The following is a 22,916-nucleotide window of genomic DNA, read 5'->3' on the forward strand; positions in this document are numbered from 1 at the left end:
TATGGCTGAGAGCGCAATTTGTTTATTCTCAGACCAACCTTGAACTGAAGCGTAACAACCAAACCTCACTCTGACTGTACATTACAAATATTACATTGACATCTGGTAAGAACTTGGAAGATGAACGTTGCAGGGGGTGGGGGTGGGAAAGGTTTTCATTTCATTCTTGTCACAGTCAACAATTCTTTAACATATACAAAAACTTGGCTGAGGTGCTGAGCTGCAGAGGCTAGCATCTTGGTGGAGTACCCAACCCCACCCACCATGCCCTCAAAGAAGAAACACAAAATCAAAACACCTTACATGGAATTATAAAATAAAGCACCACATTACCATTTTCTGTCTGATGTTCTTACTCTGGGATTCAATCCAAGAACACTCAAACCATTTATCCTAGTTACACGCAGGGCACGCAATAGGTAAACTCATGTTAGCTTGAGTCTGAACAAGATAACCTGGCAAAGCACAGCTGTCCCTACTTCTCTTGCCTTGGGCCAGGGGAGGAGGATGGAACTCAAACCCTTTCCTACACAGCTTTATTACAGCTTTACTGTCATTGCAGTGAGTGCCTAATTTCCAGCTGAGCCACTTATTTTTAGCTCTACATGGGGACTCCCCCATCCATATTTAAATAAAAAAGCAACAATCTGAGATCCAGAGCACAGGGGTGTGCTGCCTGATCATGCTAACCAGCAGCAGTCTCGCCCTCTCAGCTTTAGTGGATTTTGCATCCTTACACCATCAACATGTATGGTGGTTTCTTTCTGAAAGCTCACATCCGTACCAAGTTAGTTTGGGTTCCTGACCTTACTGAAAACAAAAGAATCTTCCTCCAGTGGAAGAAAATACAGCATAACCAAGGTATGCTTTTAGTACCAGGAAGATCATGCCTGTGGCATGGCCTTTAGCTGCATGATTTTCCAGAAAATCTTTAGGCTTGTTGTTTTTCTCTATCAAGAAAATTGTTTAGCTCATGATTAAAACCGGTATTGTTTCAGTTTCAAGGAACTTTGTTGTATACAGTTTGTAAAAAAACCAAATGTTTGATCATTGGATTTTGCTTTTATTGCTTAAGAGTCCTTTAACATGTGTGGCTGAATGCTTTTTTTTTTTTAAACAAAGTGAAGACCAGCTGAACTATTGCCGGAAAGACACTAAATGCATTCAGATTTAGAGAACCGTTTCCCCACCACAGCCACTGCCCATAAACTTACTAGCTCCTCCTCTTTCCAATGCTCATGGAAATTTAAGAATGCAACTAAACCCTTATTTCTCTAGCCAAGCCCAAGTCAGAAATATAACATTTGAGACTCGTAATACATCACAGGAAAACATGCTGATAAAGGAAATATGTACCCCTCAAAGAGAAGGTCTTGCTGGGTGACCAGAGGAGCAGAGGCTAGTGGGCCCATCTTGGAGCACAGGCACCAGTCGGCAGAAGTAAGGCCTCAGTCTCACGCCCAGGAGTAGGGACTTCACACGCCCCTAATGTGTTGGTGGCAGTGTCTTCAGTTCAAACAAACAGATATTTAACTGAAATTCCTGGGAAGAGGAAGAAGGGGTCTACCCAGCCAGGGTCCACCAGCAAGAGGAAATCTAGGGTGACGTTCTGCGCATCATTTTTCCTTGTATCTCAGATGATCACATATCCTAAGACAAACGGGAATAGGCCTTTCATACTTTTCTTCCTTGAATATTATTGCAGCCCTACTGAAACACCAAAAATCAGTACATTATAAAATAACGTTTACCATCTCACTATACTTGTTATAGAAGAGCATGTTCAGCTCGGTAAAACAAAACCAGTTTGCAAATAGATATGCAGTTCCAATAAACAGTCTGCTCCTCTGAACTGGCAACAGCTGTAGGACTGAAGTCCCCTGGTATCAGAAAGGTTTTCCTTCCGTCCTTGAAAGCCATTTGATCTAATTTGCCCTCAGACGCGCCAGTCTGCAGAGTTTTGAAAACCCTGGTTTTATTCAGTCTGCAAACAATGCTTTATTTATTTTTACAATCTTAAATTCACCATACACAGAAATAACAAGTTTCATATACAAACCTACCCTTTTGGGCTTGGCTTGAACTGATTATTTCAAGAGACTGAAAGGAGACAGATTACACAGTATTATAATATTCTGCAGTCTTAATTAAATGTTCGATTAAGTAAAAGTTGTGTCAGTAGCAGACAAAAACTGTAGAGAAACAGGTGTTGTACTTTAAAGGTAAGACATAATATGACTTGCTTGCAGGTAGCGTGGCTGAAAGAGCCCATCACCAAAATACTTGTTGTTCAACAACCCAAGCCAAGTAACTTTTTTGCTGGAGCATGAACTTCAAAGCACAGGAGTTTCACAAGTGCTGTAATTGCAAGAAATGAACATTAGAGTCTTCTTCCCATTTGTACATAGTCATCACACACTACCATCTTACAGACACAAAAAAAATAAAACCTCTCAGTTACTCCACCTTGACTGCCCACCCCACCCTCAGCAGGTTTACACCCTGCAGCACAGGCGATGCTGCAAGAGCAGGAAGAGAAGAGGATGTAAGAGCCATGCTGCTTCCTGCCATGGGAATCACATGACAAAGCTGCACCCCTTATTTATGTGAGCAGTAGATCTCCAGGCAATTACAAAACCCCAGGTCAAGCTGATCTCAACCCAGACAGCAAGGAGGAGCTGTGCTTAATCCCTGACAAATTCAAGGCTAGGCAACACCTGGGTAAACCTGTATTATTTTACAGTATATGCTACCGTCTCCCTTTTTTTGAGGGGAGAGGGTTGCCAGGAAAGAAGGTTTGGAAGATGAGGGTATGAGTCATCTCATGTTTTAAATGCATGTTTTTAAATACATAGAAAAAGCACATTCCCAAAATAAGAAAAGATTTATGCCAATAAACAAGGTGAAGTGGGTCCATCCGATGTCAACATGTGCACTTGCCAATTCCCCCACCACAGTACACATTGGCCTTCTGACTCTTTTCTAACACACTTTACCTAACCTTGCAGTACCCTGACTGGGTGTTATTCCCATTAAAGTCTGGAGGAAAGCCTTTGGCAATTCCCAAGCTAAAGTTCAGGTGCCCTGATGCCACCCCCCAAGAGGCAATGCTGCAGTAAGTCTTGTACACTTGCACCAAGGTCCGACTTCACAGCCTAGCTGAAGGAAGAACTTTTTGCCCAGCCACCTGAATTCAGGCTGCTACTGCTGTGAGACAAGCCAGCTGTGCTGTACATGAAGGAAACAGCACCAAGGAATTCAGAGAAACTTGAGCCGGACTATAAGAGCTTACAGTTCCCATGGGATGCCTAGCTAAATATTTGTGCAAGCACTCCAGCAAACTTGTGCCAGCTACCTACCTCCACCTCACACAAGCAGGGATGTAATAAAATCCTTTGTGTGGATATTCCCGAGAACCAAGAGGGGATGCTGACCAGAGACCTAGAAACTGATAGCCACAGACAGACCATCCTACTGCTTCATGGGAGACAAGCTATGCAGAACTACTTCTATTAACTACCATTAGGCAATTACAGCATTTTTGACAGCTTAGCATTTGGCAAACTCACAGCATGGACCTCCACATCCTTCATCCTTTCTGCTCACCAGTTTTCCTCCTCGCAACTGCAGCCTCAACTCACTCATATGGGGCTATTTCCTTCAATGCAGCTACAGGTAGCACCAACTTTCAATTTTATAGTAGTAATAGAAAATTAGTACTGGATTCATTTCTCTTGTTCAAAATTTCTCAGATGCCCCCAGCTTTCAGACCAAGGTGAGGTTTTGATACATAATTACGACAAAACTTCCAGTAGATGGAAGATAATCATATGCCAGCTGGGTTACTGCAGAATTCAATTTACTTTGCAGCATGCTTTATACTTGTCTGTAGCTATTAAAGGGAAAGACAGTTTCCAGTGGAGGAGCACGCAGCAATGCACAGCTAAATTGCTTTCTCAGCATTCCCCAGCACCTTTGAGCCCCTGCACTGCTGCACCAGGAACAGCAGCCTTACACATTGCTCCGGGGCCATCCTCCCCTGCAGCCCTCTCCCCACCTCTCAGGGTAACATGCTTAAAGTCAGAGACAGCTTGCAGAAACATATTATTTGATATTAGCTCATCTTTGTTGCACAAACTTCAGCCCACTTGTAAACACACTAAACCTTTTTCTGCTATCTGGTCAGGCAGAACCTCCCATGAATCTATCTCCAGATTGATACAGGACCAGAGAGAATTTAGAATAGGATTGTCAGGCACAGTATGGAGGGAACTCCACTTTGGATTTGTTTTATTGGTGGGGTTTTTTTTTGGGGGGTGGGGAAGGGAGCACAGGGTGTTTTGTTGTTGGGGTTTTTTGTGTGTGCGTTTGTTTTAATAGGGACAACTATCTTCCTTAAAATTAGCTGCACTTAAAATTAGCTTCCTCCCCAAGATGCTTTTCAGCCTGTGGCAACCAGTGCATGATTTTTTCAAGCTACCCTAGAAAGGATGTGTTGCAAACAACCAGAAAACAAAGATTCTTAAAGCATGAGATAAAGATGAGAAAGTAAGAAAATAGCAATTAAGGTAAGTCATCCCTGCTGGAAGGTACCATGTCTGGCACATGATTGCATTCCTACCTGGGAAGCTGCAAAGCTGTGATCCCCATGCTCTGAACAGACTGCTTCCCATCAAAATAAAGCAGGTTGACCTTTCAAGGAGGAGGGAAAAAAAAAAAAGTTGTAAAATTAGCAGGACTACCATCTAAAGCAGAGATCCAATTTAGAAAGAGGCCTGTTATCTGAACAGTTGCATTCATAGATAAATATATATCTCTCAGCTACAGGTTTCCCACACAGCTGAGAACACATGGAACACCTGCATTCACTCTTGAATAGATTAATTCATTAATGAGAAAGTTATATTTAGTTTAACCTGAAAGCTATAGTCCATCATATCTGCAGTGTTATTACAGAATATTTTCTTGAACAGTTAAAAGTTTATAAAGAAAATGCAATCCCGCATTTAAGGGGCTCGTTACAGTTTAAATATGATTTTTTAAATTTATTTTAGAAACAGATGAAACACATGCAAAGCACTGAAAAGTAACAGCAGAAGGACTAGTACTGAAGCTTGGCTGGTGATTTAGGAGTTAAGCCTACAGGAGAGTTATTGTCCTTAAATTTAGAACACAAAACTGGGGGGAACAAAGTACAAAAATGTGTCTTGACAATTCCTCCAATGTTACAAACTTTTTCAATAACAGCCAAACATAACATTCATTTGTCCAGGATATGTAGTTCTCTGAGAAATTAAAACCTCTCTGAACTGGCACCAGCATACTTCTTCAGCTAGAATTTACATTTGTTATGTTAGCACAGAACTTAAATCATTCATTGCAAGGGGAAAAAAAGCCAGCAGCACCAAATAATTTGCTTACCGTTAGTTACCATAGGCATTTTTATTACATTAAAGCTTTAACATTTACCAGCATACTGGGTCAGGGAAGAGCAAACAGGAGAATAACTTAAAAAAAAAAACTAAAAAGCAGCCTTGCTGTGAACTAATGTTTAGAAAAATATAACCAACAGCAGAGTAGGAGCTTCCTGAAATAAGGGGTGTAGCATTTAAGTTATCTACAGGAGAACATGATGAATCCTGGTAGTCTCAAAAGTTTTCAGTGTTGTTGAACAGTCCTTCAAAGTGAACATCATGAGAAAAACAGGCAATAATTTTTCACATTTATTTCTCTACTTCCCTTTTCTCCAGAACCATGACTTTCCAGAAAACATCTAAGACTTCAGATTCTCAGACCTTACAAAGGACAACTCTTCCTGAAAAAGGCACACACTGTTCCAGAAATCAACTTTGCACAGAAGACAATTAGTTGTCAAAGACTATGCCAAAATCCCAAAGTGTAAGTGATTATGTTTTAAGAAAAGGTAGTTTTTCTTACTGATCACTTCTTGCTATTAAGCATAAAAAACCCAGGCAATCCAGTTCAAGGATTTCCCCATACACTGATCAGTAGAAAGTGTGTTGTGGAAGGACTCCCCATATACATGTCATGTTAATTATCCCCTCCCTAGCCTCCTGCATCTGGCTAAGGGAAATCAAAGTAGCCCAACATGACAATTTTATTTTAGTGTCAAAACAGTAAGTTTTAATTGATAAGCCAGTAGTGGTAAATAAATAAAGCGATAGTTACTACATTATTCATCCCTGACTCCCACACTACTAGTGGTCACAGTCTGAAAAACCTTAGCTGACCATAATTAAAAGAAAAATAGGAATATACATAAAACCAGCTGTCTTAGACAGCTTTTTTATTAAAAATGGATACAGAGACATAGCAGCATTTACAATAAAGGGTTTTTTAAAATGCATCAAGTTGTAAGACAACCATTTGAAAAAGAGGCTTTGAAATGTTGTCTTCCACAGCACTTTTTGCCCATTTGTCAACAGGGGACAATGTGACTGCAGATTATCCACAGGACAAGTGGCACAGTAACTAATCAAGCCCTTTTTCTGAACAATTGGACACATCAAGCCTCACCCTCCGTAGCAGCATTTGGAGCACTCTTCGGTGTTCTTTTAAATGGCTGGTGTACTTGATCCATTTCTTTAAAATATTTTAATATTCAATAAAAATATTTCAAATAGAAAAATTCTTCTGGCATGAAAAAAGTAAGGTTTCTTTTTCAGATTCCATCAAAGCTTATGAACTTCACTGGCAGCACTTCCATAATGGAGCAGGAGTTAGAACCAGCAGAACAGGCACTTCAGCAAAATTGTCTGTCAATAGTTTCTGTAGTCATATTGGCTTCAGTCCAGAAGACTGTTTCTTACTACTTTGTGGTGGTGTAAGGACACCAGTGGGGAAAGGTGAAGTTCTATTTTGCTCAGCCAATATGGCTTGTTTTGCTTGAGCTTTGTCCTGAAAGCACAAGGGAGGAAAAAAAATAAAATTCTATACTTTGGTATATCTATGCAACAGATCAGTATAATTCAGTGTTTTATAACTTGATAGACTGCTGATCTAGGAATGCATATCTGTATCTACTACCAACAGTAACTGATAAATCATGCAGTACACAGTAGCTAGTGAATACAAACTCCAAGATACCAGTATTAACTTTTGGAATCTGATCATCAGCATTATGGTACTTTTATCTTCAAGAAAGCAAAATTCAGAAGCAACTGAACAGGAAGAGTTTTAATTTCTATATAATTACATAACCTAAATAGAAAAAAGCAAATAGCTTAGATTTGTTCAACAAATTGTAGTTAGATTTTGATCCTCTGCAAGTTTCTCATGCTAAAAACCACTCCTGCTCAACTTCTTGTCACTCACTCATGTAACAGTCCCACAAGATCAGTATCAAGTGATCAGTCCATTTTCTCTTTTTTATCAGGCAAGGTGTATGACCTGTATTTCCTATAGAGAAAGGTCTAATATACAATATTTGAAGTGTCCCAAAAAGAAACATGCTTCCAATTCCTAGGGTAATTATTTGCCGTTTGAGATGAGAGGCTTAAGTCAAAACCACCTTTTTAAACTAAATACTGAACAAGTCAGTCCCAAGACAAGTTTCCGTCCCAAGAATTTTGCAACTGGAGAACAACTGATGCCTTTTATCATCTGAATACACTCAATCTCAATCTGATAATGCTTCACTTAAATTTACTGTCTGTTCTAACCAAATAAAAAGATTTAGGGGATTTTACAGACAGATTTTGTCTTCATTATGCCCATACATACCAGCAAATCCAAGCTGGTTATGTGCGTCTGTATATTGTGCAAGTCTTCAGGAGCTATACCTCTAAAGTGTTTGAGCTTGGAGCTTCCTACTTCCCTTATAGCCATTGCAAATGGAACCATCCATTTTACACATTCCTCTATCTCACACCACTCATAACCTGGAAGACAAGACATATGCTTATCTGCCTGAATGAAGACTTAATGTTTGTAAACACATTAGACTTCGTTTATAAAATGCCAATACCTGAAACTTTCTGCATCAGCTCAGATGAGGAGAAATGATACAAAGCAGAAGCTGCAAGTACTCCATATGTATATTCCAAGCAGCCAATATCAAGCACACAGAGATCCAAGAGCTATACGACATGAGATGTTTAGTAAGTCAATCACAAGGACATTTTTTTTCTCCAGGTGAAACAGCATTTGAAGGAAGAAAATCAGTCTTACCTCTGCTATTTGTACAAATATTTGCTGTGGATATTGTGGCAGCAATACCTCATAAAGCTCATTTAAATATGCAACTTGCATGTAAATATTTAGCCATGATACAACTGTCAGTGGATTTAAGTTCCAGTTAAGAGCCTGAAAGAGTAGATATGCACAAGACTTCAGTATTAATAAAGAGCTCCCAACTTAAACCATGCAACGTTATTTACTCCAGATCAGAAGCTACAATTCCAGTTGGTCAGAGCTTCTTTGAAACATGCAAATCTAATTCTCTCCTGTACCTCCTCCTGCTGATAGGGGGGGTGAACAATGCATTTTGTTAATACACACAGACTGGTGAATGCTTTAAATCACTTGTTACCTAAAGAACACTGTATTTTAATGCCTCTCAGCATCACATAAGATTAAACAAGCTCTCTGCTTTTAGTCTGATTATGGTATACTTTTTAAAAACTAAAGTAGAACTAATTCCACTTTGAAATATTACCTTCATAATGATTAATTCCATACTGAGGATTTCATCTTCTGTACAAGCTCCATCTGTAACATAGGCAAACTGGTGCAACTTTGGCGGATAAATTTCCTGAAAGATAGGAGATCAAGGATTTAATTTGTGGAATAGATTGTAACTAGTCTCATGTGCTTAAACAAAAAAAATAAGAAAACTAAAAACCAAACCACCCACCACTTCTTCAGCATTTCAAAACAGAGGGAAAAGAAAAAAGAACCAACCCCACATCATCATAACTTATGGCATTCTTATCTGCCTTTAATATAGACAGATGTCTTTTTCAACCTTTCTGCTCATAGCCTTCACCTTTCACTTTTGATGGATCAGTACAACATGCATTATGTTTGACTACAGCAGCACTGAGCTGGTATCATAATTGACATCAAGATTTGTTTTATACATCCTAAAGAAAATGCCTTTTATCCCTTGCTTGAGAAGAACATATTGAAGAATAATGGCCCTTTTAAAAGACAAGCATTAAGAACTTAAAAAGCACTATGTATTTTAATAGTTCAATTTGTTCCAGTAAATAAAGAATAGCTTAGACTAGCATCCAGTAGGTACTCCACTGACAACAGAATTGCAACAAGTGGTCTCTGTATACAGCAGCCAGCCAAAAACTCATTTAGCAACTGCAATTAAAAGCTTTAGATTTATTCTAACACTGAAAAGACTATCCTTTAAAGAGATATACTGTGATGTTAGCTAGTCTTAATTTTAGCCACTTCTAAAAAAAACAGGAATTTTGAAAAGGAAAAAAAAGGATCTCTTTTCTGTCTCCCAGCTGAAAACAAACTCCATAAAGGCTGACAAAATGCATCTAGTGTACAATAAGGGTGCTGTCTGTCCATTCACATCTTTATGTTCAAGTAAAGCTGGAGACACTTACCTCAAGCTTTGCCGCTATGAATAAAGAAGAGATGCCAATAAGCTGCAATAGCGTTTTTACAACATTCTGTTGTGTTGCCATAAACCGATCAAAGAAATCTTGTGCTAAATAAAAAGTTTCTCTATGAAGCTTGTAGACTTCACAAACCTGGAGAGACATCAGAGATTACAAAGGTCAAGAACAGTGTTATTGAGTAAAAGAACAGATGCTACAGATGTACATACAAAACCAACAAGAACTGACAAAATTAATATTGGCTTTCTGCTTCACTGCTATTGTGAAGTAACATGTTAACTAAGAGCACGAGCTTAAACAGTTTCCTTTAACACAAGATGACTACCACTACAGTAATGCCCCTGCCCCCCCCAAAGGAAAAAAAAAGATCAGAGTGAAAAACCCTTTTAGGAAATGCAAGTACATGTTCTAACAATGTCAGAATATCAGTTCCTCATTTTTGCGAAGATGCATCATTCCAACACCTTAAAAGAGAGAATTCTCACAAATACTTTAGAATTAAGAATAGAGACTATGCCACCAAGTCATCCAAACAGCAAAAGGCTCATATATGGACAGAAGAGTTGTAATACATTCTAACCGCCAATAACAGATAGAGACATTGTGAGATGCATCTGGCTTCTAAGCCACCACACCTTCCTTTTTACAGTGCCTTTCATAATCATTTGTGAAGCCTTTACCTGCAGCATGACATTAAAAAGCTTACACTGTGAAACTTTAGGGACAAATTGACTATTATCCACTATCAGTCTAAATGAATATCAGAATATGTTGTCAGTTTGTACACCATCGACTCAATCTATTTTTTTTTTTTGAAGTTTGGTGCCATTAATTGACAAACTTTCAGATGAAGACAGGTGTCTAGTGCTAAATGGGTTATGCAAAGATCATGAAATATACTAATGACAATTAATACACTTCGACAAAAGCACACTTGAAATACTCAAAAGCACAGAAAAGCTTACCTCCATTAGCCAGTCTAGAAGGATTGTTCTCATTTTAGGTTGCAGGAGAGGATGCCTTTGCATATAAAGTTTATCCCTCACGTACATCTCTTCTTTATTTATCATGTTTTTCCATACATCGTCTCTGTTTGCCCAGCTACAACAGATCAATATGTTGAGTCTTTAATCATAAGGCAAAAGGAAGGCAGGCAAGAAGCAGCAAAATGGCACACTTACCCTAGAACTGGCAACGGCGAAGCTCTAGTTGGAACAACGCTTAGATGTATAAAGTGAGAACAGTCAACACCAACTGGATCATCATCTTTATCTGGAGTAGGAATCAGCATATGGGCATTTTTGTGAACATTATTGCAGGATGGCTGTTAAATGAAACACAAGATTTTACACTGCCTTTTTAAATAATCATTTTAGCTGTAAATAGAAGACAACACATTGGCAAGAAACTATGACAGAAACTACGATTACCTCTTCAAACTGCACAGAATCACCGAGATAGGAAGGGACATCTGTAGGTCATTTTGTCCAGCCCCCCTGCTCAAGCAGAGCCACCTAGAGCCAGTGGTGTCTGGATGGCTTTTGACTGTCTCTAAGGATGGAGGCTCCACAACCTCTCTGGGCAACATATGCCAGTGCTTGGTCACCTTCACACTAAAAAAAGTGCTTCCTGATGTTCAGAGATCCTGTACTTCAGTTTGTGTCCATTTCCTCTTGTCCCATCGCCAGGCATCACTGAAAAGAACCTGGCTCCATATTCTTTATATCCTTCCTGCAGATATTTAACACATTGATACGATCTCCCTTCTTTTTTCCAGGCTAAACAGTCCCAGCTCCCTCAGCCTCTCCTTATAGGAGAGATGCTCTGGTCCCTTAATTGTATTAGTGGAACTTTTCTGGACTCTTTCCAGTATGTTCAAGTCTCTCTTGTACTGGGGAGCCCAGAACTGCACACAGAGCTCCAGGTGTGGCCTCACCAGTACTGAGTAGAGAGGTGTTGCTTATTTTCACATTAGAGAAACTTTGCAACTAAAGCTGAAGAACATGTACCCTGTTCTCCTTTTGAAGGACCACAACTGTTTCATGGAAGAATAATCAAGTCAGGGTCCCCTACTGTCATGTTACATTTTGTTTTGATCAAAAACAGTTTGCATGAAAGCAAGATGCTTGCCTTCAGGTAAAGAATAAGCAGACAGAACTTTAAAAACCATTTGTGATTATAATTACACAAATACAAGGTCAGAATTTCTGGTAAGTAATATGTAGATGCAATGCCTGAAGTCATGGTTCCATGCAAAGCAACCTTGACAATGAACAAAGTAGTAGTTCATACAATTTTTCTTACTCATTCATCTTGCAGTGCTAATATGAAAAAAAATAAAGCGCTTATGATCCAATTGCTTTCGGAATAAAGCAAGTACATGATAAGCAATTGCCACTAAAATATCAAGTTGACCATTTCATATACAGAATTTTGCCAAGGTCCACAGACATCTGACATTTCACCCATCATATTACTTTTATTTGGACCAGAACTTAAGTTTAGGGTTTACCTTTCTCCTGGCTAAGTCTGTTAAACAAGGTCTTGGTGTATGCTTCACACAGTTCCCCATGAAAATACTACTTGTTTTATTTTGCTGTAGAATGCAAAGCCAGACCTATGTCATGATGCCTAAGCAAAGTAAAGTTTGGCATTTCTGCCTAACAATGAAGTCAGCCATCTTACTGCAAACTGATCTGTTCTCTGCAGCACTAAAAGGACAAATTCCCTAACAAGATTCCTAATGTGCTTAAAAATAAAAAACCAAATCACAGGAATCATTAGGTGCCAACAAGTAAGATGCTCTACGTGAAATTCTGCCTCTTGCAAAGAAGCTTCCACACTTGATTTTTGCCCTGTCCATGCTACAGATGACATCACTTTTCAGCATAACGGCTACCTCCTAGCACCAGCTTCAGAAACAGAAACCACTGACTTGATGAAACAAAAAGCACATTTCACAGTTCACTCACAGCTAAGGCTGCTTCGTACTTTGAGTTACTGACACACAAATGGGTAGTTTTTCTTCTTGGAGTTCTATGGGTAAATCTAGCACAGCTAGATACCCAGCCATGCCACAGTTTAATTTGGGTGGGGGAAGGCAAAAAGAGGGAATAGTATCTTTATCTTAAAAATTACAGATTCCTTATGAACTGAAAGTTTGAATGGAAGTGTCACATCAGCATTGCTTTAAGTTAATTTTTGTCCTCCTTCAAAACCAGATTTTAGTCACACTTTGTCCTCCAAACTGCACAGCAAGCCCAGCTGCCAACACCTTTTGGAAAAGTGCTGCCTTATCAGCAAATCAACAGAAAGGCAGTAGATTATATAATACACATCTAAAGATGCCTACTACACCAGCAGCTTCTGAAGGACAAGGGATCTGCTCCACAGAGTTCTTAACCAAAGTACATACCTCACATACTACACAGTGGCAACAATGACAACTGATTTAAGGGATTTCACCACCCCCAAATCTTCTATAAGGAAATATAAACCAAGTGCCAAGAGCCTCTTCAGTGTTTTGATAAAAAGTGAAAAAGTTTTTCACTAGATAATGTTGCTCACCAAGATGACTGCAGAAAAGATGCAAGCAACAGAAAAAGCATATAGCTTAGCTAGAGGCAAGAAGGAAGCAAATGCGTAGGGTCCTCAAAAGCAAGAAGCTACCGGGAAGGGAGACAGGAGTCTAAATTAGCATGCGGGAACACCATAGCTGTGGCATGGATTTTGGTTGAAGGAATGAGAGTATTAATCAGACTCTTGAGTCTTTAGAGCAGATCTAGCAAGACATTCAACCAAAACTAAGAAACAACATCAAGAAACTGCATTACATCACACTGTAACTGTGAGGAAATAGGAGCAACCACTGAAAAAAGAAACAGTTTAAGGTGGGGAGGGTGTGAGGAAACCATGAAGAGCTTCCTTTGGCCTTGCACAGAGCCAACCCAAAAGCAGGAAGCTGCCCAAAAGCAACAGATGTTACAGAGAATCTGTGCAGCCTAATGGAGGAAATCCTACAGTCCTAGGCTTCCTTCTAAGGTAGCTAGGATCTGACGGAGGATGCAAACCAAAAATCAGTGGAGAAAAACTGCATCCTGATATCTATATGGAGCCCAGCAAGAAATCTTGGTGACACCCACACTAATATTCCAGACACAGAAAGAAGAACAATTGATCAGAGATACAGGTCTGTATCTCAGACCTGAGGACTAGATACAGATTAGAGAAATTGAACTGAGGACATGGAGAAGGCTTATTAGGAGAAGGAGCACCAAGAAGGGCAGAAGGAAGGTGACCAAAGAAGTCCATCAGAGAAGTCAAGCCTATACAGCTCCAAAGAAAACCCAGGAGTTCAGAGGTCAGGGTTTTTCTTAAAGCTTAAATGTTCCCACACCTCAGTTTTCTGCAGTGTGTCATCATTCACTGATATATCAAATGTTCATTTAAACAGATCTTTTGGACATCCTTCAGGCACATAGGCCAAACACAAAATGGAGCAGGTAGCAGCCATTGGGGTTACTGGTTACAGGCAGAGCCTTCACTGAGGCAGCCACACCCAAGAATACAAGCTGCTGAAACACTCGTGCATCTCAGCATGAGCTGGGACCCACCGTAACAAGCTTCCACAGACCCTGGATAAGGAGGGCAGCAGGAAAGCAGAGGAAGAGGGTGACCCAGAACTGCATTCAAGCAGCAAGGTCAGAGGGATTTCAGCATGGAAGTCAAAGGCAGAGGAACAGGATAGGGATAGGCCTATTTGTCTCACCCTAAAAAGGGGCACCTCAAACAAAGACATCAGCACCAACTACTAGACTGCAGCTGTAGTTTGCCCATCAAAAATAGTAAGACCTATAATTCTAGCCATTTTTCACTCACAGGATGCATTAGTTTGAAGCATTGGGTTTTTCTTTGCCATGGGAAAGGGATTCCAGAATTAATAAATAGGAGAGAGAAGAGCAACTCACATTAAGTTGTTCCAATTCTTTCTGAATAGCATAGGAGCTTCTACTTCTATTCATTTCCTAAAAAGTCTGAATATTGTCCTGCCCCAGATTTGGGACAAGTCAAGCTCTCAACCTAGATATAGTTTACATTCTTTATCTGTTTGTCTGAAGACTTGCAATTTGTTTTTGAGAGTTTCTGTTTTGTTTTTAAAATTGGATCTTCCAAAGATAATCTAGACTAGTTAAAGAAACTTTTTGGACAATATTTTCAAGCCAGTTAGGTGGAACATTCTGACAACAGTAAGACTGGATTCTGGAAAAATGTCTAGTGAGAAATCGATCAAAACTATTTCCTGAAAGTTTACTCCATCTTATTTTCACCCAAAAACATTAGTTTAATCTAAAGAAACTAACTTCTAGATTCAATTCTCCACTCTAGATGGAGGTGGCCATGTAATTTGTATCACAATCGCACAATGACTCTAATCTAGTTAGATGAATTTTGTTTTACGTGGAGCCTTGGAAGTGTATCCATACACAGAAAGCAGCCAGAATTAATATGAGAATTGCTAGCAGAATTACAGCAGCACCAGTTCCCTAAAATCAAACACAGAATTTATGCAATATTCTGCTGTCACAAACCTGATGATATAGCCACCCTTTCATCATATAAAGGCTAACAGCATCCTAATTAAGAACTCAGGCCTTATGTTCAACAGAAGCAAACTAATGAATTGACTATGAAGATGCCATAAAGTGGGATGTGACTATGATATTTTGCCTTGTGCATAAACTAGCATCAGTAAACAATTTATTTAATGTAGAAGTTATGTGGTATAGGCTACAGTGGATTTATAGCTACTTGCATTTTAGAATTGTTGTGCCTCAACAGAATAACTATCTCACTGGCTATCATACAAGCCTGTTATACTGCTGCTGGAACCGTAAACATATTCTCATTAGTAGCCCATGGCAATTTGTATCAGAGAATAGCTTGTGTTACACCATAGACTGAAGAGCTGCTGCTGTGCAGCCAAATGTTAGCTTTTTTTAAACAGACCTCTAACAATCTGGCTACTTTGTCTCAACAAATAACCTTCTCTATGTAGGGATGGATACACAGGTACCCATTTTATTTACCATTTAAAGAATCAAGGGGCCAAATCCAACCAATATCTAAACTTAACTTGAAAAATTCCCAAGTAAGTATTTTGCATGCCTACTGCCTGAATTATTTCAATTTTCGTTTACCTATCAATTCCCAAAGTAACATTGAATGGCCACCAGGCCAGGAACACAAACAAGAACAAAAAATTGGAAGTCTTTATCTACTTTCAAAGTTGAAGGTCAACGTATACAAAATATACTTCAAGTTTCTTTCCACTGGCTTTCTGGAAGAAGGTAAAATCAGATCCCTCTTGAGGGTTTTTTAACAATACCTTATTATTATGCAGTAAACACAAACAAGAAGCTCTTGCTCAGCTCAAACAGAATGAATCTTTTAATGAAAGAGAGCACTGTGGTGAAGGACAGGCAGCTCTTCCTTGACAGAAGTGAGAAATTAGTTTAATATACTGCACAAAAGAAAGACAGAAGGGAAAGAGAGATCCCCTCATTAAATGCTCACCATTTGAGCCCTGCTTAATATGTTGACTGATAACTAGTATATGCAGTTGCAACAAGCAGAGGCCGTTCCAAACAATGATGCCCATCTGCTATGGTAGCACTTTAGTCTTAGAACTTGCAGCTGCCACTTCTGGTTAGATGTGCCACATTATGCATAGCCTTGCATACCAAATGAGTACAGTCTGTACTCCCTGATCATGACTTTTGCAGCTTAAGTATCACCCTGCATGTGCATTAACAGGCTGAAATCCTACTGACAGTGACTGAGCAAGCATGTGTGCACGCAGGAAAAAAAACAAAAGCAGAGGGGAATAAACTTATTTCAGAAAACAAGCTATTCTGTTTTATTTAGTGTGGGCATCTCAATGTACAAAAGCATCATGCTTTCAATACCATATAAAAACATAGCATCCAATAAAGATATCAGTAGCATCTCAGGTTCAAAGATTATAGGAAGGACACTAAGGGAGCAAGAAGACACTACTGAAGTTAGTTTTGACTTTGTAACTCAGATCATTCTAAATGTCTTACTGAGAAAACTGGCAATGGTCGCTACTAACATCCACTGCAGGCTTGATTTCCACAGCTAAGTGACTTTACAGAAATTATCCCTTTGCTCTGCAGAAAAATGAGGCCTCTTTTATTACCATATTAGCATCCAGTATAAACTTCAAAGTTCTAATCAGGAACCTCATACTCTCGGTCAGTCTGATAATGACACTTATCAATAGGAATAGAGCTGATGGTGGAAGGAATGAGGGATCCTTCCTCTCCACCCTCCAGGTGATATGTAGAGACATTGCTGCAAAGACAATCGCAAAAGATTATTCTGCTTCTATGCTTAAGTGTCTTGTGCTTTGGCCTGCAATATACGGCATGTAAGTACGTGATTGTACACTTGCAGCTCTCTAGAGAGGTCAGCGCAGTCTGTCCATGTAGGCCTAAATGCACATTAAGGTGTTTGTAAGGTGCACCCTTGCAACCCCAGGACAGCCAGATATACTGAAGTACTAACATAATATTTTAGACCAATACAGGCCTCATCTCTTTCAAAGACTCCAAAGCAACCTGTGTGACCTGACGTGTTTCACTCTTCATCAGCCAGGGTTGATAGTCCCCCTCACCCGTTGCTATGCAGCATGTGGTAGTTGTATCTCTCTTGTACCACATTTGTTATAATAATAACGAACTACTGCAAAATAATAATAGGATTAAGTAATATTACAAAAGTATGATCTAAAGCCACATCAGTTACCTGGTTTTCATATTGCTTTTTTCTAGTCATCTCCATTTTAAAAATTTCTTCATCAGGATCCTGCAAGAACTACAATATGCAATATATAATTTCAGGAGTACAGACCACAGGACAAGTGACTGCTAGCCACTGTGATGAGCGCCCGGTCCCTCAGGATCCACAGCAGACCACCGCCCACCCAACACCTAGACCACCACATGGCCACCAGCCACCCAACAAAAGGCAGCGAGGGCCCGGAGGCCAAGCCCAGTGGCGGGGCAGGCGCCGGCCTGCGGGCACTGGAGTGGGCCCCCGGGCCCGCACTCACCGTGGCCACATCGGCTTTCCTCTTGCGGGCTCGCACGGCACACTCCGCGCCCCCGTCCCCCTTGGCGGTAGCCTTCTCCTCCACGCTGTCGCTGCCAAGAGAGGAGAAGCTAAGGGAGCCCCGGCCGCGGGGAGGCCCCTCAGGCGCGCCTGATGGAGACCTCGGCCTACAGGGCCCCGCGCACGGCGGGGCCGACGGACTCACCTCTCCCGGCGCATGGTGCCCGCCTGGGCCGGGTCGGGGGGAGTGGAGTGCCGTACAGGGAGCGGCCGCAGGCCCGGGCCCCAGCCCCCACGAAGGCCCGCAGAAGCGCGGGCGCACGGTGCGGAAAGAGCGGCCGCAGCCCCGGGACGGCCCCGCGGCCGAGCACCCCGGGAGGCGGCAGGGGCGCCCGCAGCCCCCTGCCCGCGCACTCACTCGCTCGCTCGCTCACTCACCACCGCGCCGGCCGCCCCGTACCTTCCCGGGCGAAAGGGGCGGGCGGGTGGGTGGGGGGGCGGGTGGGTAGATGCCCACCGGGCAGCGGGGTTGGCGGGGCGCAAAGCAGGAGTATGGAGCGGGCGGGGTCCGCTGGGCGCCTCTTGCCTCACGGCGCGGCCGCTCCCGTCCCTGCGCACAGCGCGGCCCGCGCCGAGCGGGACATTTAAACGCGCGGCGCGGGGCCGCCTCCCCGCCCGCACACGTGGCCCCGCGCGCAGCGCCGGGGGCCGGCGGCGCCCGGCTGGGGCGGGGTCTGCGGGGGGCGCGGCGGGGCGCCGCCGGCCCTTGGCGGGACCGGGAGGAACGGCGCAGTGCCCCGCGGGGCGCGGGATCCCGCGGCGGGGCGGGGCTGGGGCCGGGCTTGGGGCGGGGCCGGCGGCACCGACGCGGAAGCAGTGGCGGCAGCGCGGGGCCGTCGTGGGTGGACACCGCCGGGGTGAGCTGAGGTGAGGTGAGGGGAGCCGAGGAGAGGCACCGGGCCGCCCCGCCCCTCATCGCCCCGCCCGCGAGCGGGAACGGGCCCGGGCCTGGGCCCGGTATCGGCATCGGCCTCGGCCTGTCTGCGGCGGCAGGCGGGCCACCGCCACGGCCGGCTGGGGCCTGCCCGCGGGCCTCACTGGTCCCCTCCCTCCCCTCAGGCCATGCGGGTCCCCGGGCTCTTCGGGCGGCTGAAGGCGCGGTTGTCGGGGTGCTGCACGTGGGAGCGCTGCCAGGTAAGCTGCGGCCGGGCGGGGCCGCTGCTCCCCTCCGCCCCGAGCGCGGCCAGCCGGCGGGACCGGGCCCTCCCGCCAGCGGCTCCGGGCCCTTCCGCCTGCGGCTGCCCTCTCCCCGGCTGCGGCTCCCGGACAGCGCCCGCTCCCCTGGAAGCCTGTCCCTTCAGCCACCGCTATGGGCCCCGCACGAATCGCCACAGGTTTCGTCGTCTCTCCTTTCTAGAGGTAAAAGAGCCAGGAGACACCTTCCCTGGGGAGCGAGGCTGAGAAAACAGGAGCTTGGTTTTGGTGACCTCTCTGCTGCTGAGGTGTAAGAGGCAGCGGTTATGAATCATGCAAATGAGCGTTGGGACAGGGTCGATGTTGGATAGAGCTCTCGAAGGTCCTGAGGGGCATCAGGACACCCAGGCAACAGGCAGGGTTTGTTCCACCCTGACCGCTTCATCTCCCCCTTCCAGGGGATTAGGGTAAGCAGAGCTGATAACAGCTGCTGAGCTTCCCCTTGACAGGCTGGTGCCCAGAGCTCACCATGCTCCAGGTTTTCCACCTGGAGAAGCAGTCTCCAGGTACTATGGCCAGCTTTCTCCACGCTGTGAAATCAGACCATCTAACAAAGTTGTCAGAGGGCTCCTTGCAGTCCCCATTTCAGATTCTCAGTGCCTGGCTTTGGGAGCCCAAGTATCAGAAAAGACTTTGGAGTTGATCTTAAGGGAAACCCATTGAACTCCAACAAAATCCGTGCACATTCGTTTCTGCCTACTTATAGTGAAGATCAGATGCAATCAACCTTGCAGATTAGAGTTTAAGATAGCTTTAACTGATTTTAAATTGACTGGTGTTTAGCATAGGTATTCTGCAGACCTAGAGGTTGGTCTTGCCATAGGTTATATTGCGTGGGGCATCCCTAATGCAGGATAAGCTATAATAAGTACAGGAGTAACAAGCTAAGAGCTGACCCAGTACAATAAAAGATTATAGCAGATACTCCTCAAGTTTGTGAATTAGATTTAGGAGCTGAATGGTACAGCAGATCTCTCAAGTTCAGCTAAGGAAAGGGATGCCAATAAGGCATGTCAAAAGGAGATACAGCAGCCTTGTAGTAAGGTTAGCCTGTTTCTCCCTATTTCAGTATGTCAGTCCCTATAGTTATTCAACCTGAAAGCTGTTACTGTATGTGGTTTTGGTTTGTGCGTGCCCTGGGGTAAGCAGTATTATCTTGCAGGGACACCAAGAAATTCTCTTCCATTGACCCACATCATTGACCAAGCTTGTCAAAAGGCAGAATCTTACAAGGATGCTGGAGTTGTAAGTTTTTGTTTCCTTCTTCCTATGGCAGCATTTGCACAAAGCTGCTTCTGCATAGTCAATATTTTAAATTGAGTCTATAATTCATCAAAAGCATCTTAAACCACACAGTTTAGGAAGATGTTTAAATCCACATCTTTTATTTCAACATAGTACGTAGGCCTTCTAGATTACAAAACCTAAAATAAGTATAACATGCACCCAAAACAATTGAAACAGCTTAGATTCAAATTGTGCGGTACAAGTTTCTTAAGTTGGATTACCATCAATTGCTAAGAATCAAGTCAATTTGAAGGGAGGGAGGGGAAGCGAAAACTGAGTGCAATACAGATGGTTGCTAATGTTCTAGGTATCTGGCTGTAGAATGGCTTGTCATCCGGTCTGACAAGCCACTGTGTTAGCTCTGTACAACACTGGTTTCATGAAGTCACAGCACAGCTGAGACACCGCGTATGTACCTCAATCACTTGTAGGCTACAGGATAGCCCCACATTTGTGTTTGTACCAAAACAGTGCAGATTATTCTAACAAAAAAAAAAAAAAAAAGGCAAAGTTTAGTCCCTTTTCTGCCCTCTTTAACCCTTCTATCCTAGCCCCCTGGCAGCAAGCATGCCTGCTTTGTGCATCTAGAAGAGGAGGTCCAAAAGGCCAGTCTCATCCAGAGGCAAGAAGAAGCAGGTACTACTGACTGAATTGCTGTTGGACCTAAAGTGGTGTTGTAATCTTTATAGGTCAGTACATTTTAATAGGGTGTGTGTCCTTTTGAAAGGTCAGATATGTTTTAAACATTTCATTGCACCTTGGCTTTGGGTGTTGATGTGCTTTTTCTTTGACCTGTGTAGAGTATTATGTACATTTTCTGGCATGGTACAGTGGTCTCCTACTGTCCAAGGCTTGAAAATGTCTTAAATGAGCAAGTAGTCACTGCTCTGAGCTGCTGTTTTCTGCAAAACATTAATAAGAAGCAAGTTGAAACCTTTTTAATGCCATAAATTAGATTTATCTGTTACCAACTGAACAAAATTGAATGTAACAGCTTAGTCTAAATTACAGAAGACCAAGGTCAAAATGCAAGACAAGTCACATGAAGTAGGTTATGGGCAGGGTGCTGTGCTAGTCAGGCTAAATTAGGAAAGAATCCTGAGACCAGAATTATAGAAAGTAACCAATTCAGTATGTGCAAGATGTCCACCCAGTAAGAATAATCTCTAACTTCAAGTTGTACAGAATGAGTAAGTTTTCTTCCTTTTCATGCCTGTTGAAAGTACAGGTGTGCAAAAGCTCTGTATTCTGTACTGTGATGTTATATTTTGTCTTTACAGTTACAGTATCAACATGAGGTGTAATGTGATTTGACCTACATCGGAAGAGTGGCAAGTACTGGTCTCTGGCTTCTTAAGTTAGAGGCAGTGGTTACACAAGTGATCTGTAACTGTTAAAGCCCTTGCCCCAGCTTGCAGCACTTGTTACATAGTAATTACACATTTAGCAGGAGGGAGAAAACACCAAGTATACCTAAAGGTGAGGGAGGGTGCAGGAGCAGTTACTTTCACTGCTGACATGCACAAAGCTGGAAGCATGAAGACAGGCTTTAAAATGAATACTAACACAAAATTCTAATTTGGGTTTTATATTTCATTATCTTTTCAACAGTTGTAATAAATTCTGTTATTCCAGGTCTAACTGGTTTACCGTTTCTCCTACTGCGTTGCAGTATGTGAACTTTAATATACTTTTAAACCTACTTTTCAGATGAGGAGAATGCAGTCATTTCTCTACACGTTTGGACAAATTCAGGGCTTAAAGTTATGCTTTGTCTATTTCCTGTAGAAGTGACAAGGACATCAGTATATGTTCCACACCAATCTTCATTCTAAAGGTCTGTACAAAATAGTGTTACAGCAATAAGACAAACAAATACTTTACTAATGCCATAAAGGTCAGAGATAATTAGGAGAGCTTCCATAAAATATCAGTATGATTGCCGAACACTTTCTGCAGAAATGCAAGTTTTCATGACAGACACTTTGGAGCTTCCTGGCTTTTGCACAGAGAACACCACTCTTCCAAACTAGCTATCCTGCTTCTGTAATATATTCTGTAATATATTTGGGTTTCCCCCTCAGTACTCCAAGCAAACTTAAAAGCTGTCTGTTTTTCTTGTGGAAGTGCTAGAAACTTCAAGATTTTTTCCACAGATGTTTCTGCTGACAGTATTTCCAAATGCTGCCTACAGTAGAATTTAAGAAGATATTTAACCATTTTGCTGCTACTAGATGTTTATATATTATCTCAAGTTGCTTGACTTGGTGCTAACATTTAAAAATAAAGTATATGGTCTTGCTCTCTCAATATGCATCACACTTGGAAGTAAATCCTAGTATATTCAGAAAAAGGTGACTTATCTGGCACATCAGCAGCTTAACATAATAAATATGAAAGACTTGTGATATTAGAGCGGAGTAATGAGGACAAGAGAGTGCTCAGTTAGGAAGCCATCTGTGCTCAAAATGTGCCGTGTACTTGTGTGTTGCTACACAATGAAATTCCCTAGGCAAGATTTTATAAGCAGCAAGCTATGAGGCATTACAATCCCTCCAATTTGTATCTGCTTTTGTTTAAGAAAAATGCAAAATATATATTCAACTTTTATTCATTCTGTTCAGCCTGGGTGATGCT

General features: G+C 42.2%; 2 protein-coding genes across 7 annotated transcripts in view; one reads left to right on the plus strand and one right to left on the minus strand.

The window, feature by feature from the left end:
- CCNE1 (cyclin E1) lies at window positions 1-18,553 on the minus strand. Of its 6 annotated transcripts, XR_012662012.1 has the most exons (13): window positions 17,944-18,354; window positions 17,740-17,830; window positions 17,433-17,501; window positions 10,787-10,929; window positions 10,571-10,706; window positions 9,591-9,737; window positions 8,678-8,773; window positions 8,191-8,325; window positions 7,988-8,099; window positions 7,744-7,901; window positions 6,538-6,918; window positions 4,622-4,692; window positions 1-2,358 (listed from the first exon to the last, which is right to left on the minus strand). XR_012662012.1 is itself a non-coding variant. In XM_075101479.1 (11 exons), exons 3-11 carry the CDS (start codon window positions 17,466-17,468, stop codon window positions 6,796-6,798), a joined length of 1,086 nt encoding a protein of 361 aa, XP_074957580.1. In that variant the 5' UTR covers window positions 17,469-17,501; window positions 17,740-17,830; window positions 18,199-18,553; the 3' UTR covers window positions 5,413-6,795. The 6 variants fall into 6 exon arrangements, 4 of the variants coding, with proteins under 4 accessions (XP_074957580.1, XP_074957577.1, XP_074957581.1 ...); XR_012662013.1 differs by lacking the exon at window positions 17,433-17,501 and having other exon boundaries at window positions 17,944-18,327; XM_075101479.1 differs by lacking the exons at window positions 1-2,358; window positions 4,622-4,692 and having other exon boundaries at window positions 5,413-6,918; window positions 18,199-18,553.
- LOC142061260 (uncharacterized) overlaps window positions 17,956-22,916 on the plus strand; it is a 19,283-nt gene continuing 14,322 nt past the window's right edge. The window contains exons 1-5 of the mRNA XM_075102079.1: window positions 17,956-18,061; window positions 18,666-19,157; window positions 20,155-20,237; window positions 20,831-20,915; window positions 21,990-22,116. Coding sequence (XP_074958180.1) covers window positions 17,956-18,061; window positions 18,666-19,157; window positions 20,155-20,237; window positions 20,831-20,915; window positions 21,990-22,114 — 891 coding nt within the window. The 3' untranslated portion in view covers window positions 22,115-22,116. The remainder of the gene's footprint in view (window positions 18,062-18,665; window positions 19,158-20,154; window positions 20,238-20,830; window positions 20,916-21,989; window positions 22,117-22,916) is intronic.

The sequence above is a fragment of the Phalacrocorax aristotelis genome, chromosome 8, assembly GCF_949628215.1.
Source record: "Phalacrocorax aristotelis chromosome 8, bGulAri2.1, whole genome shotgun sequence".
Taxonomy (NCBI): Eukaryota; Metazoa; Chordata; class Aves; order Suliformes; family Phalacrocoracidae; genus Phalacrocorax; species Phalacrocorax aristotelis.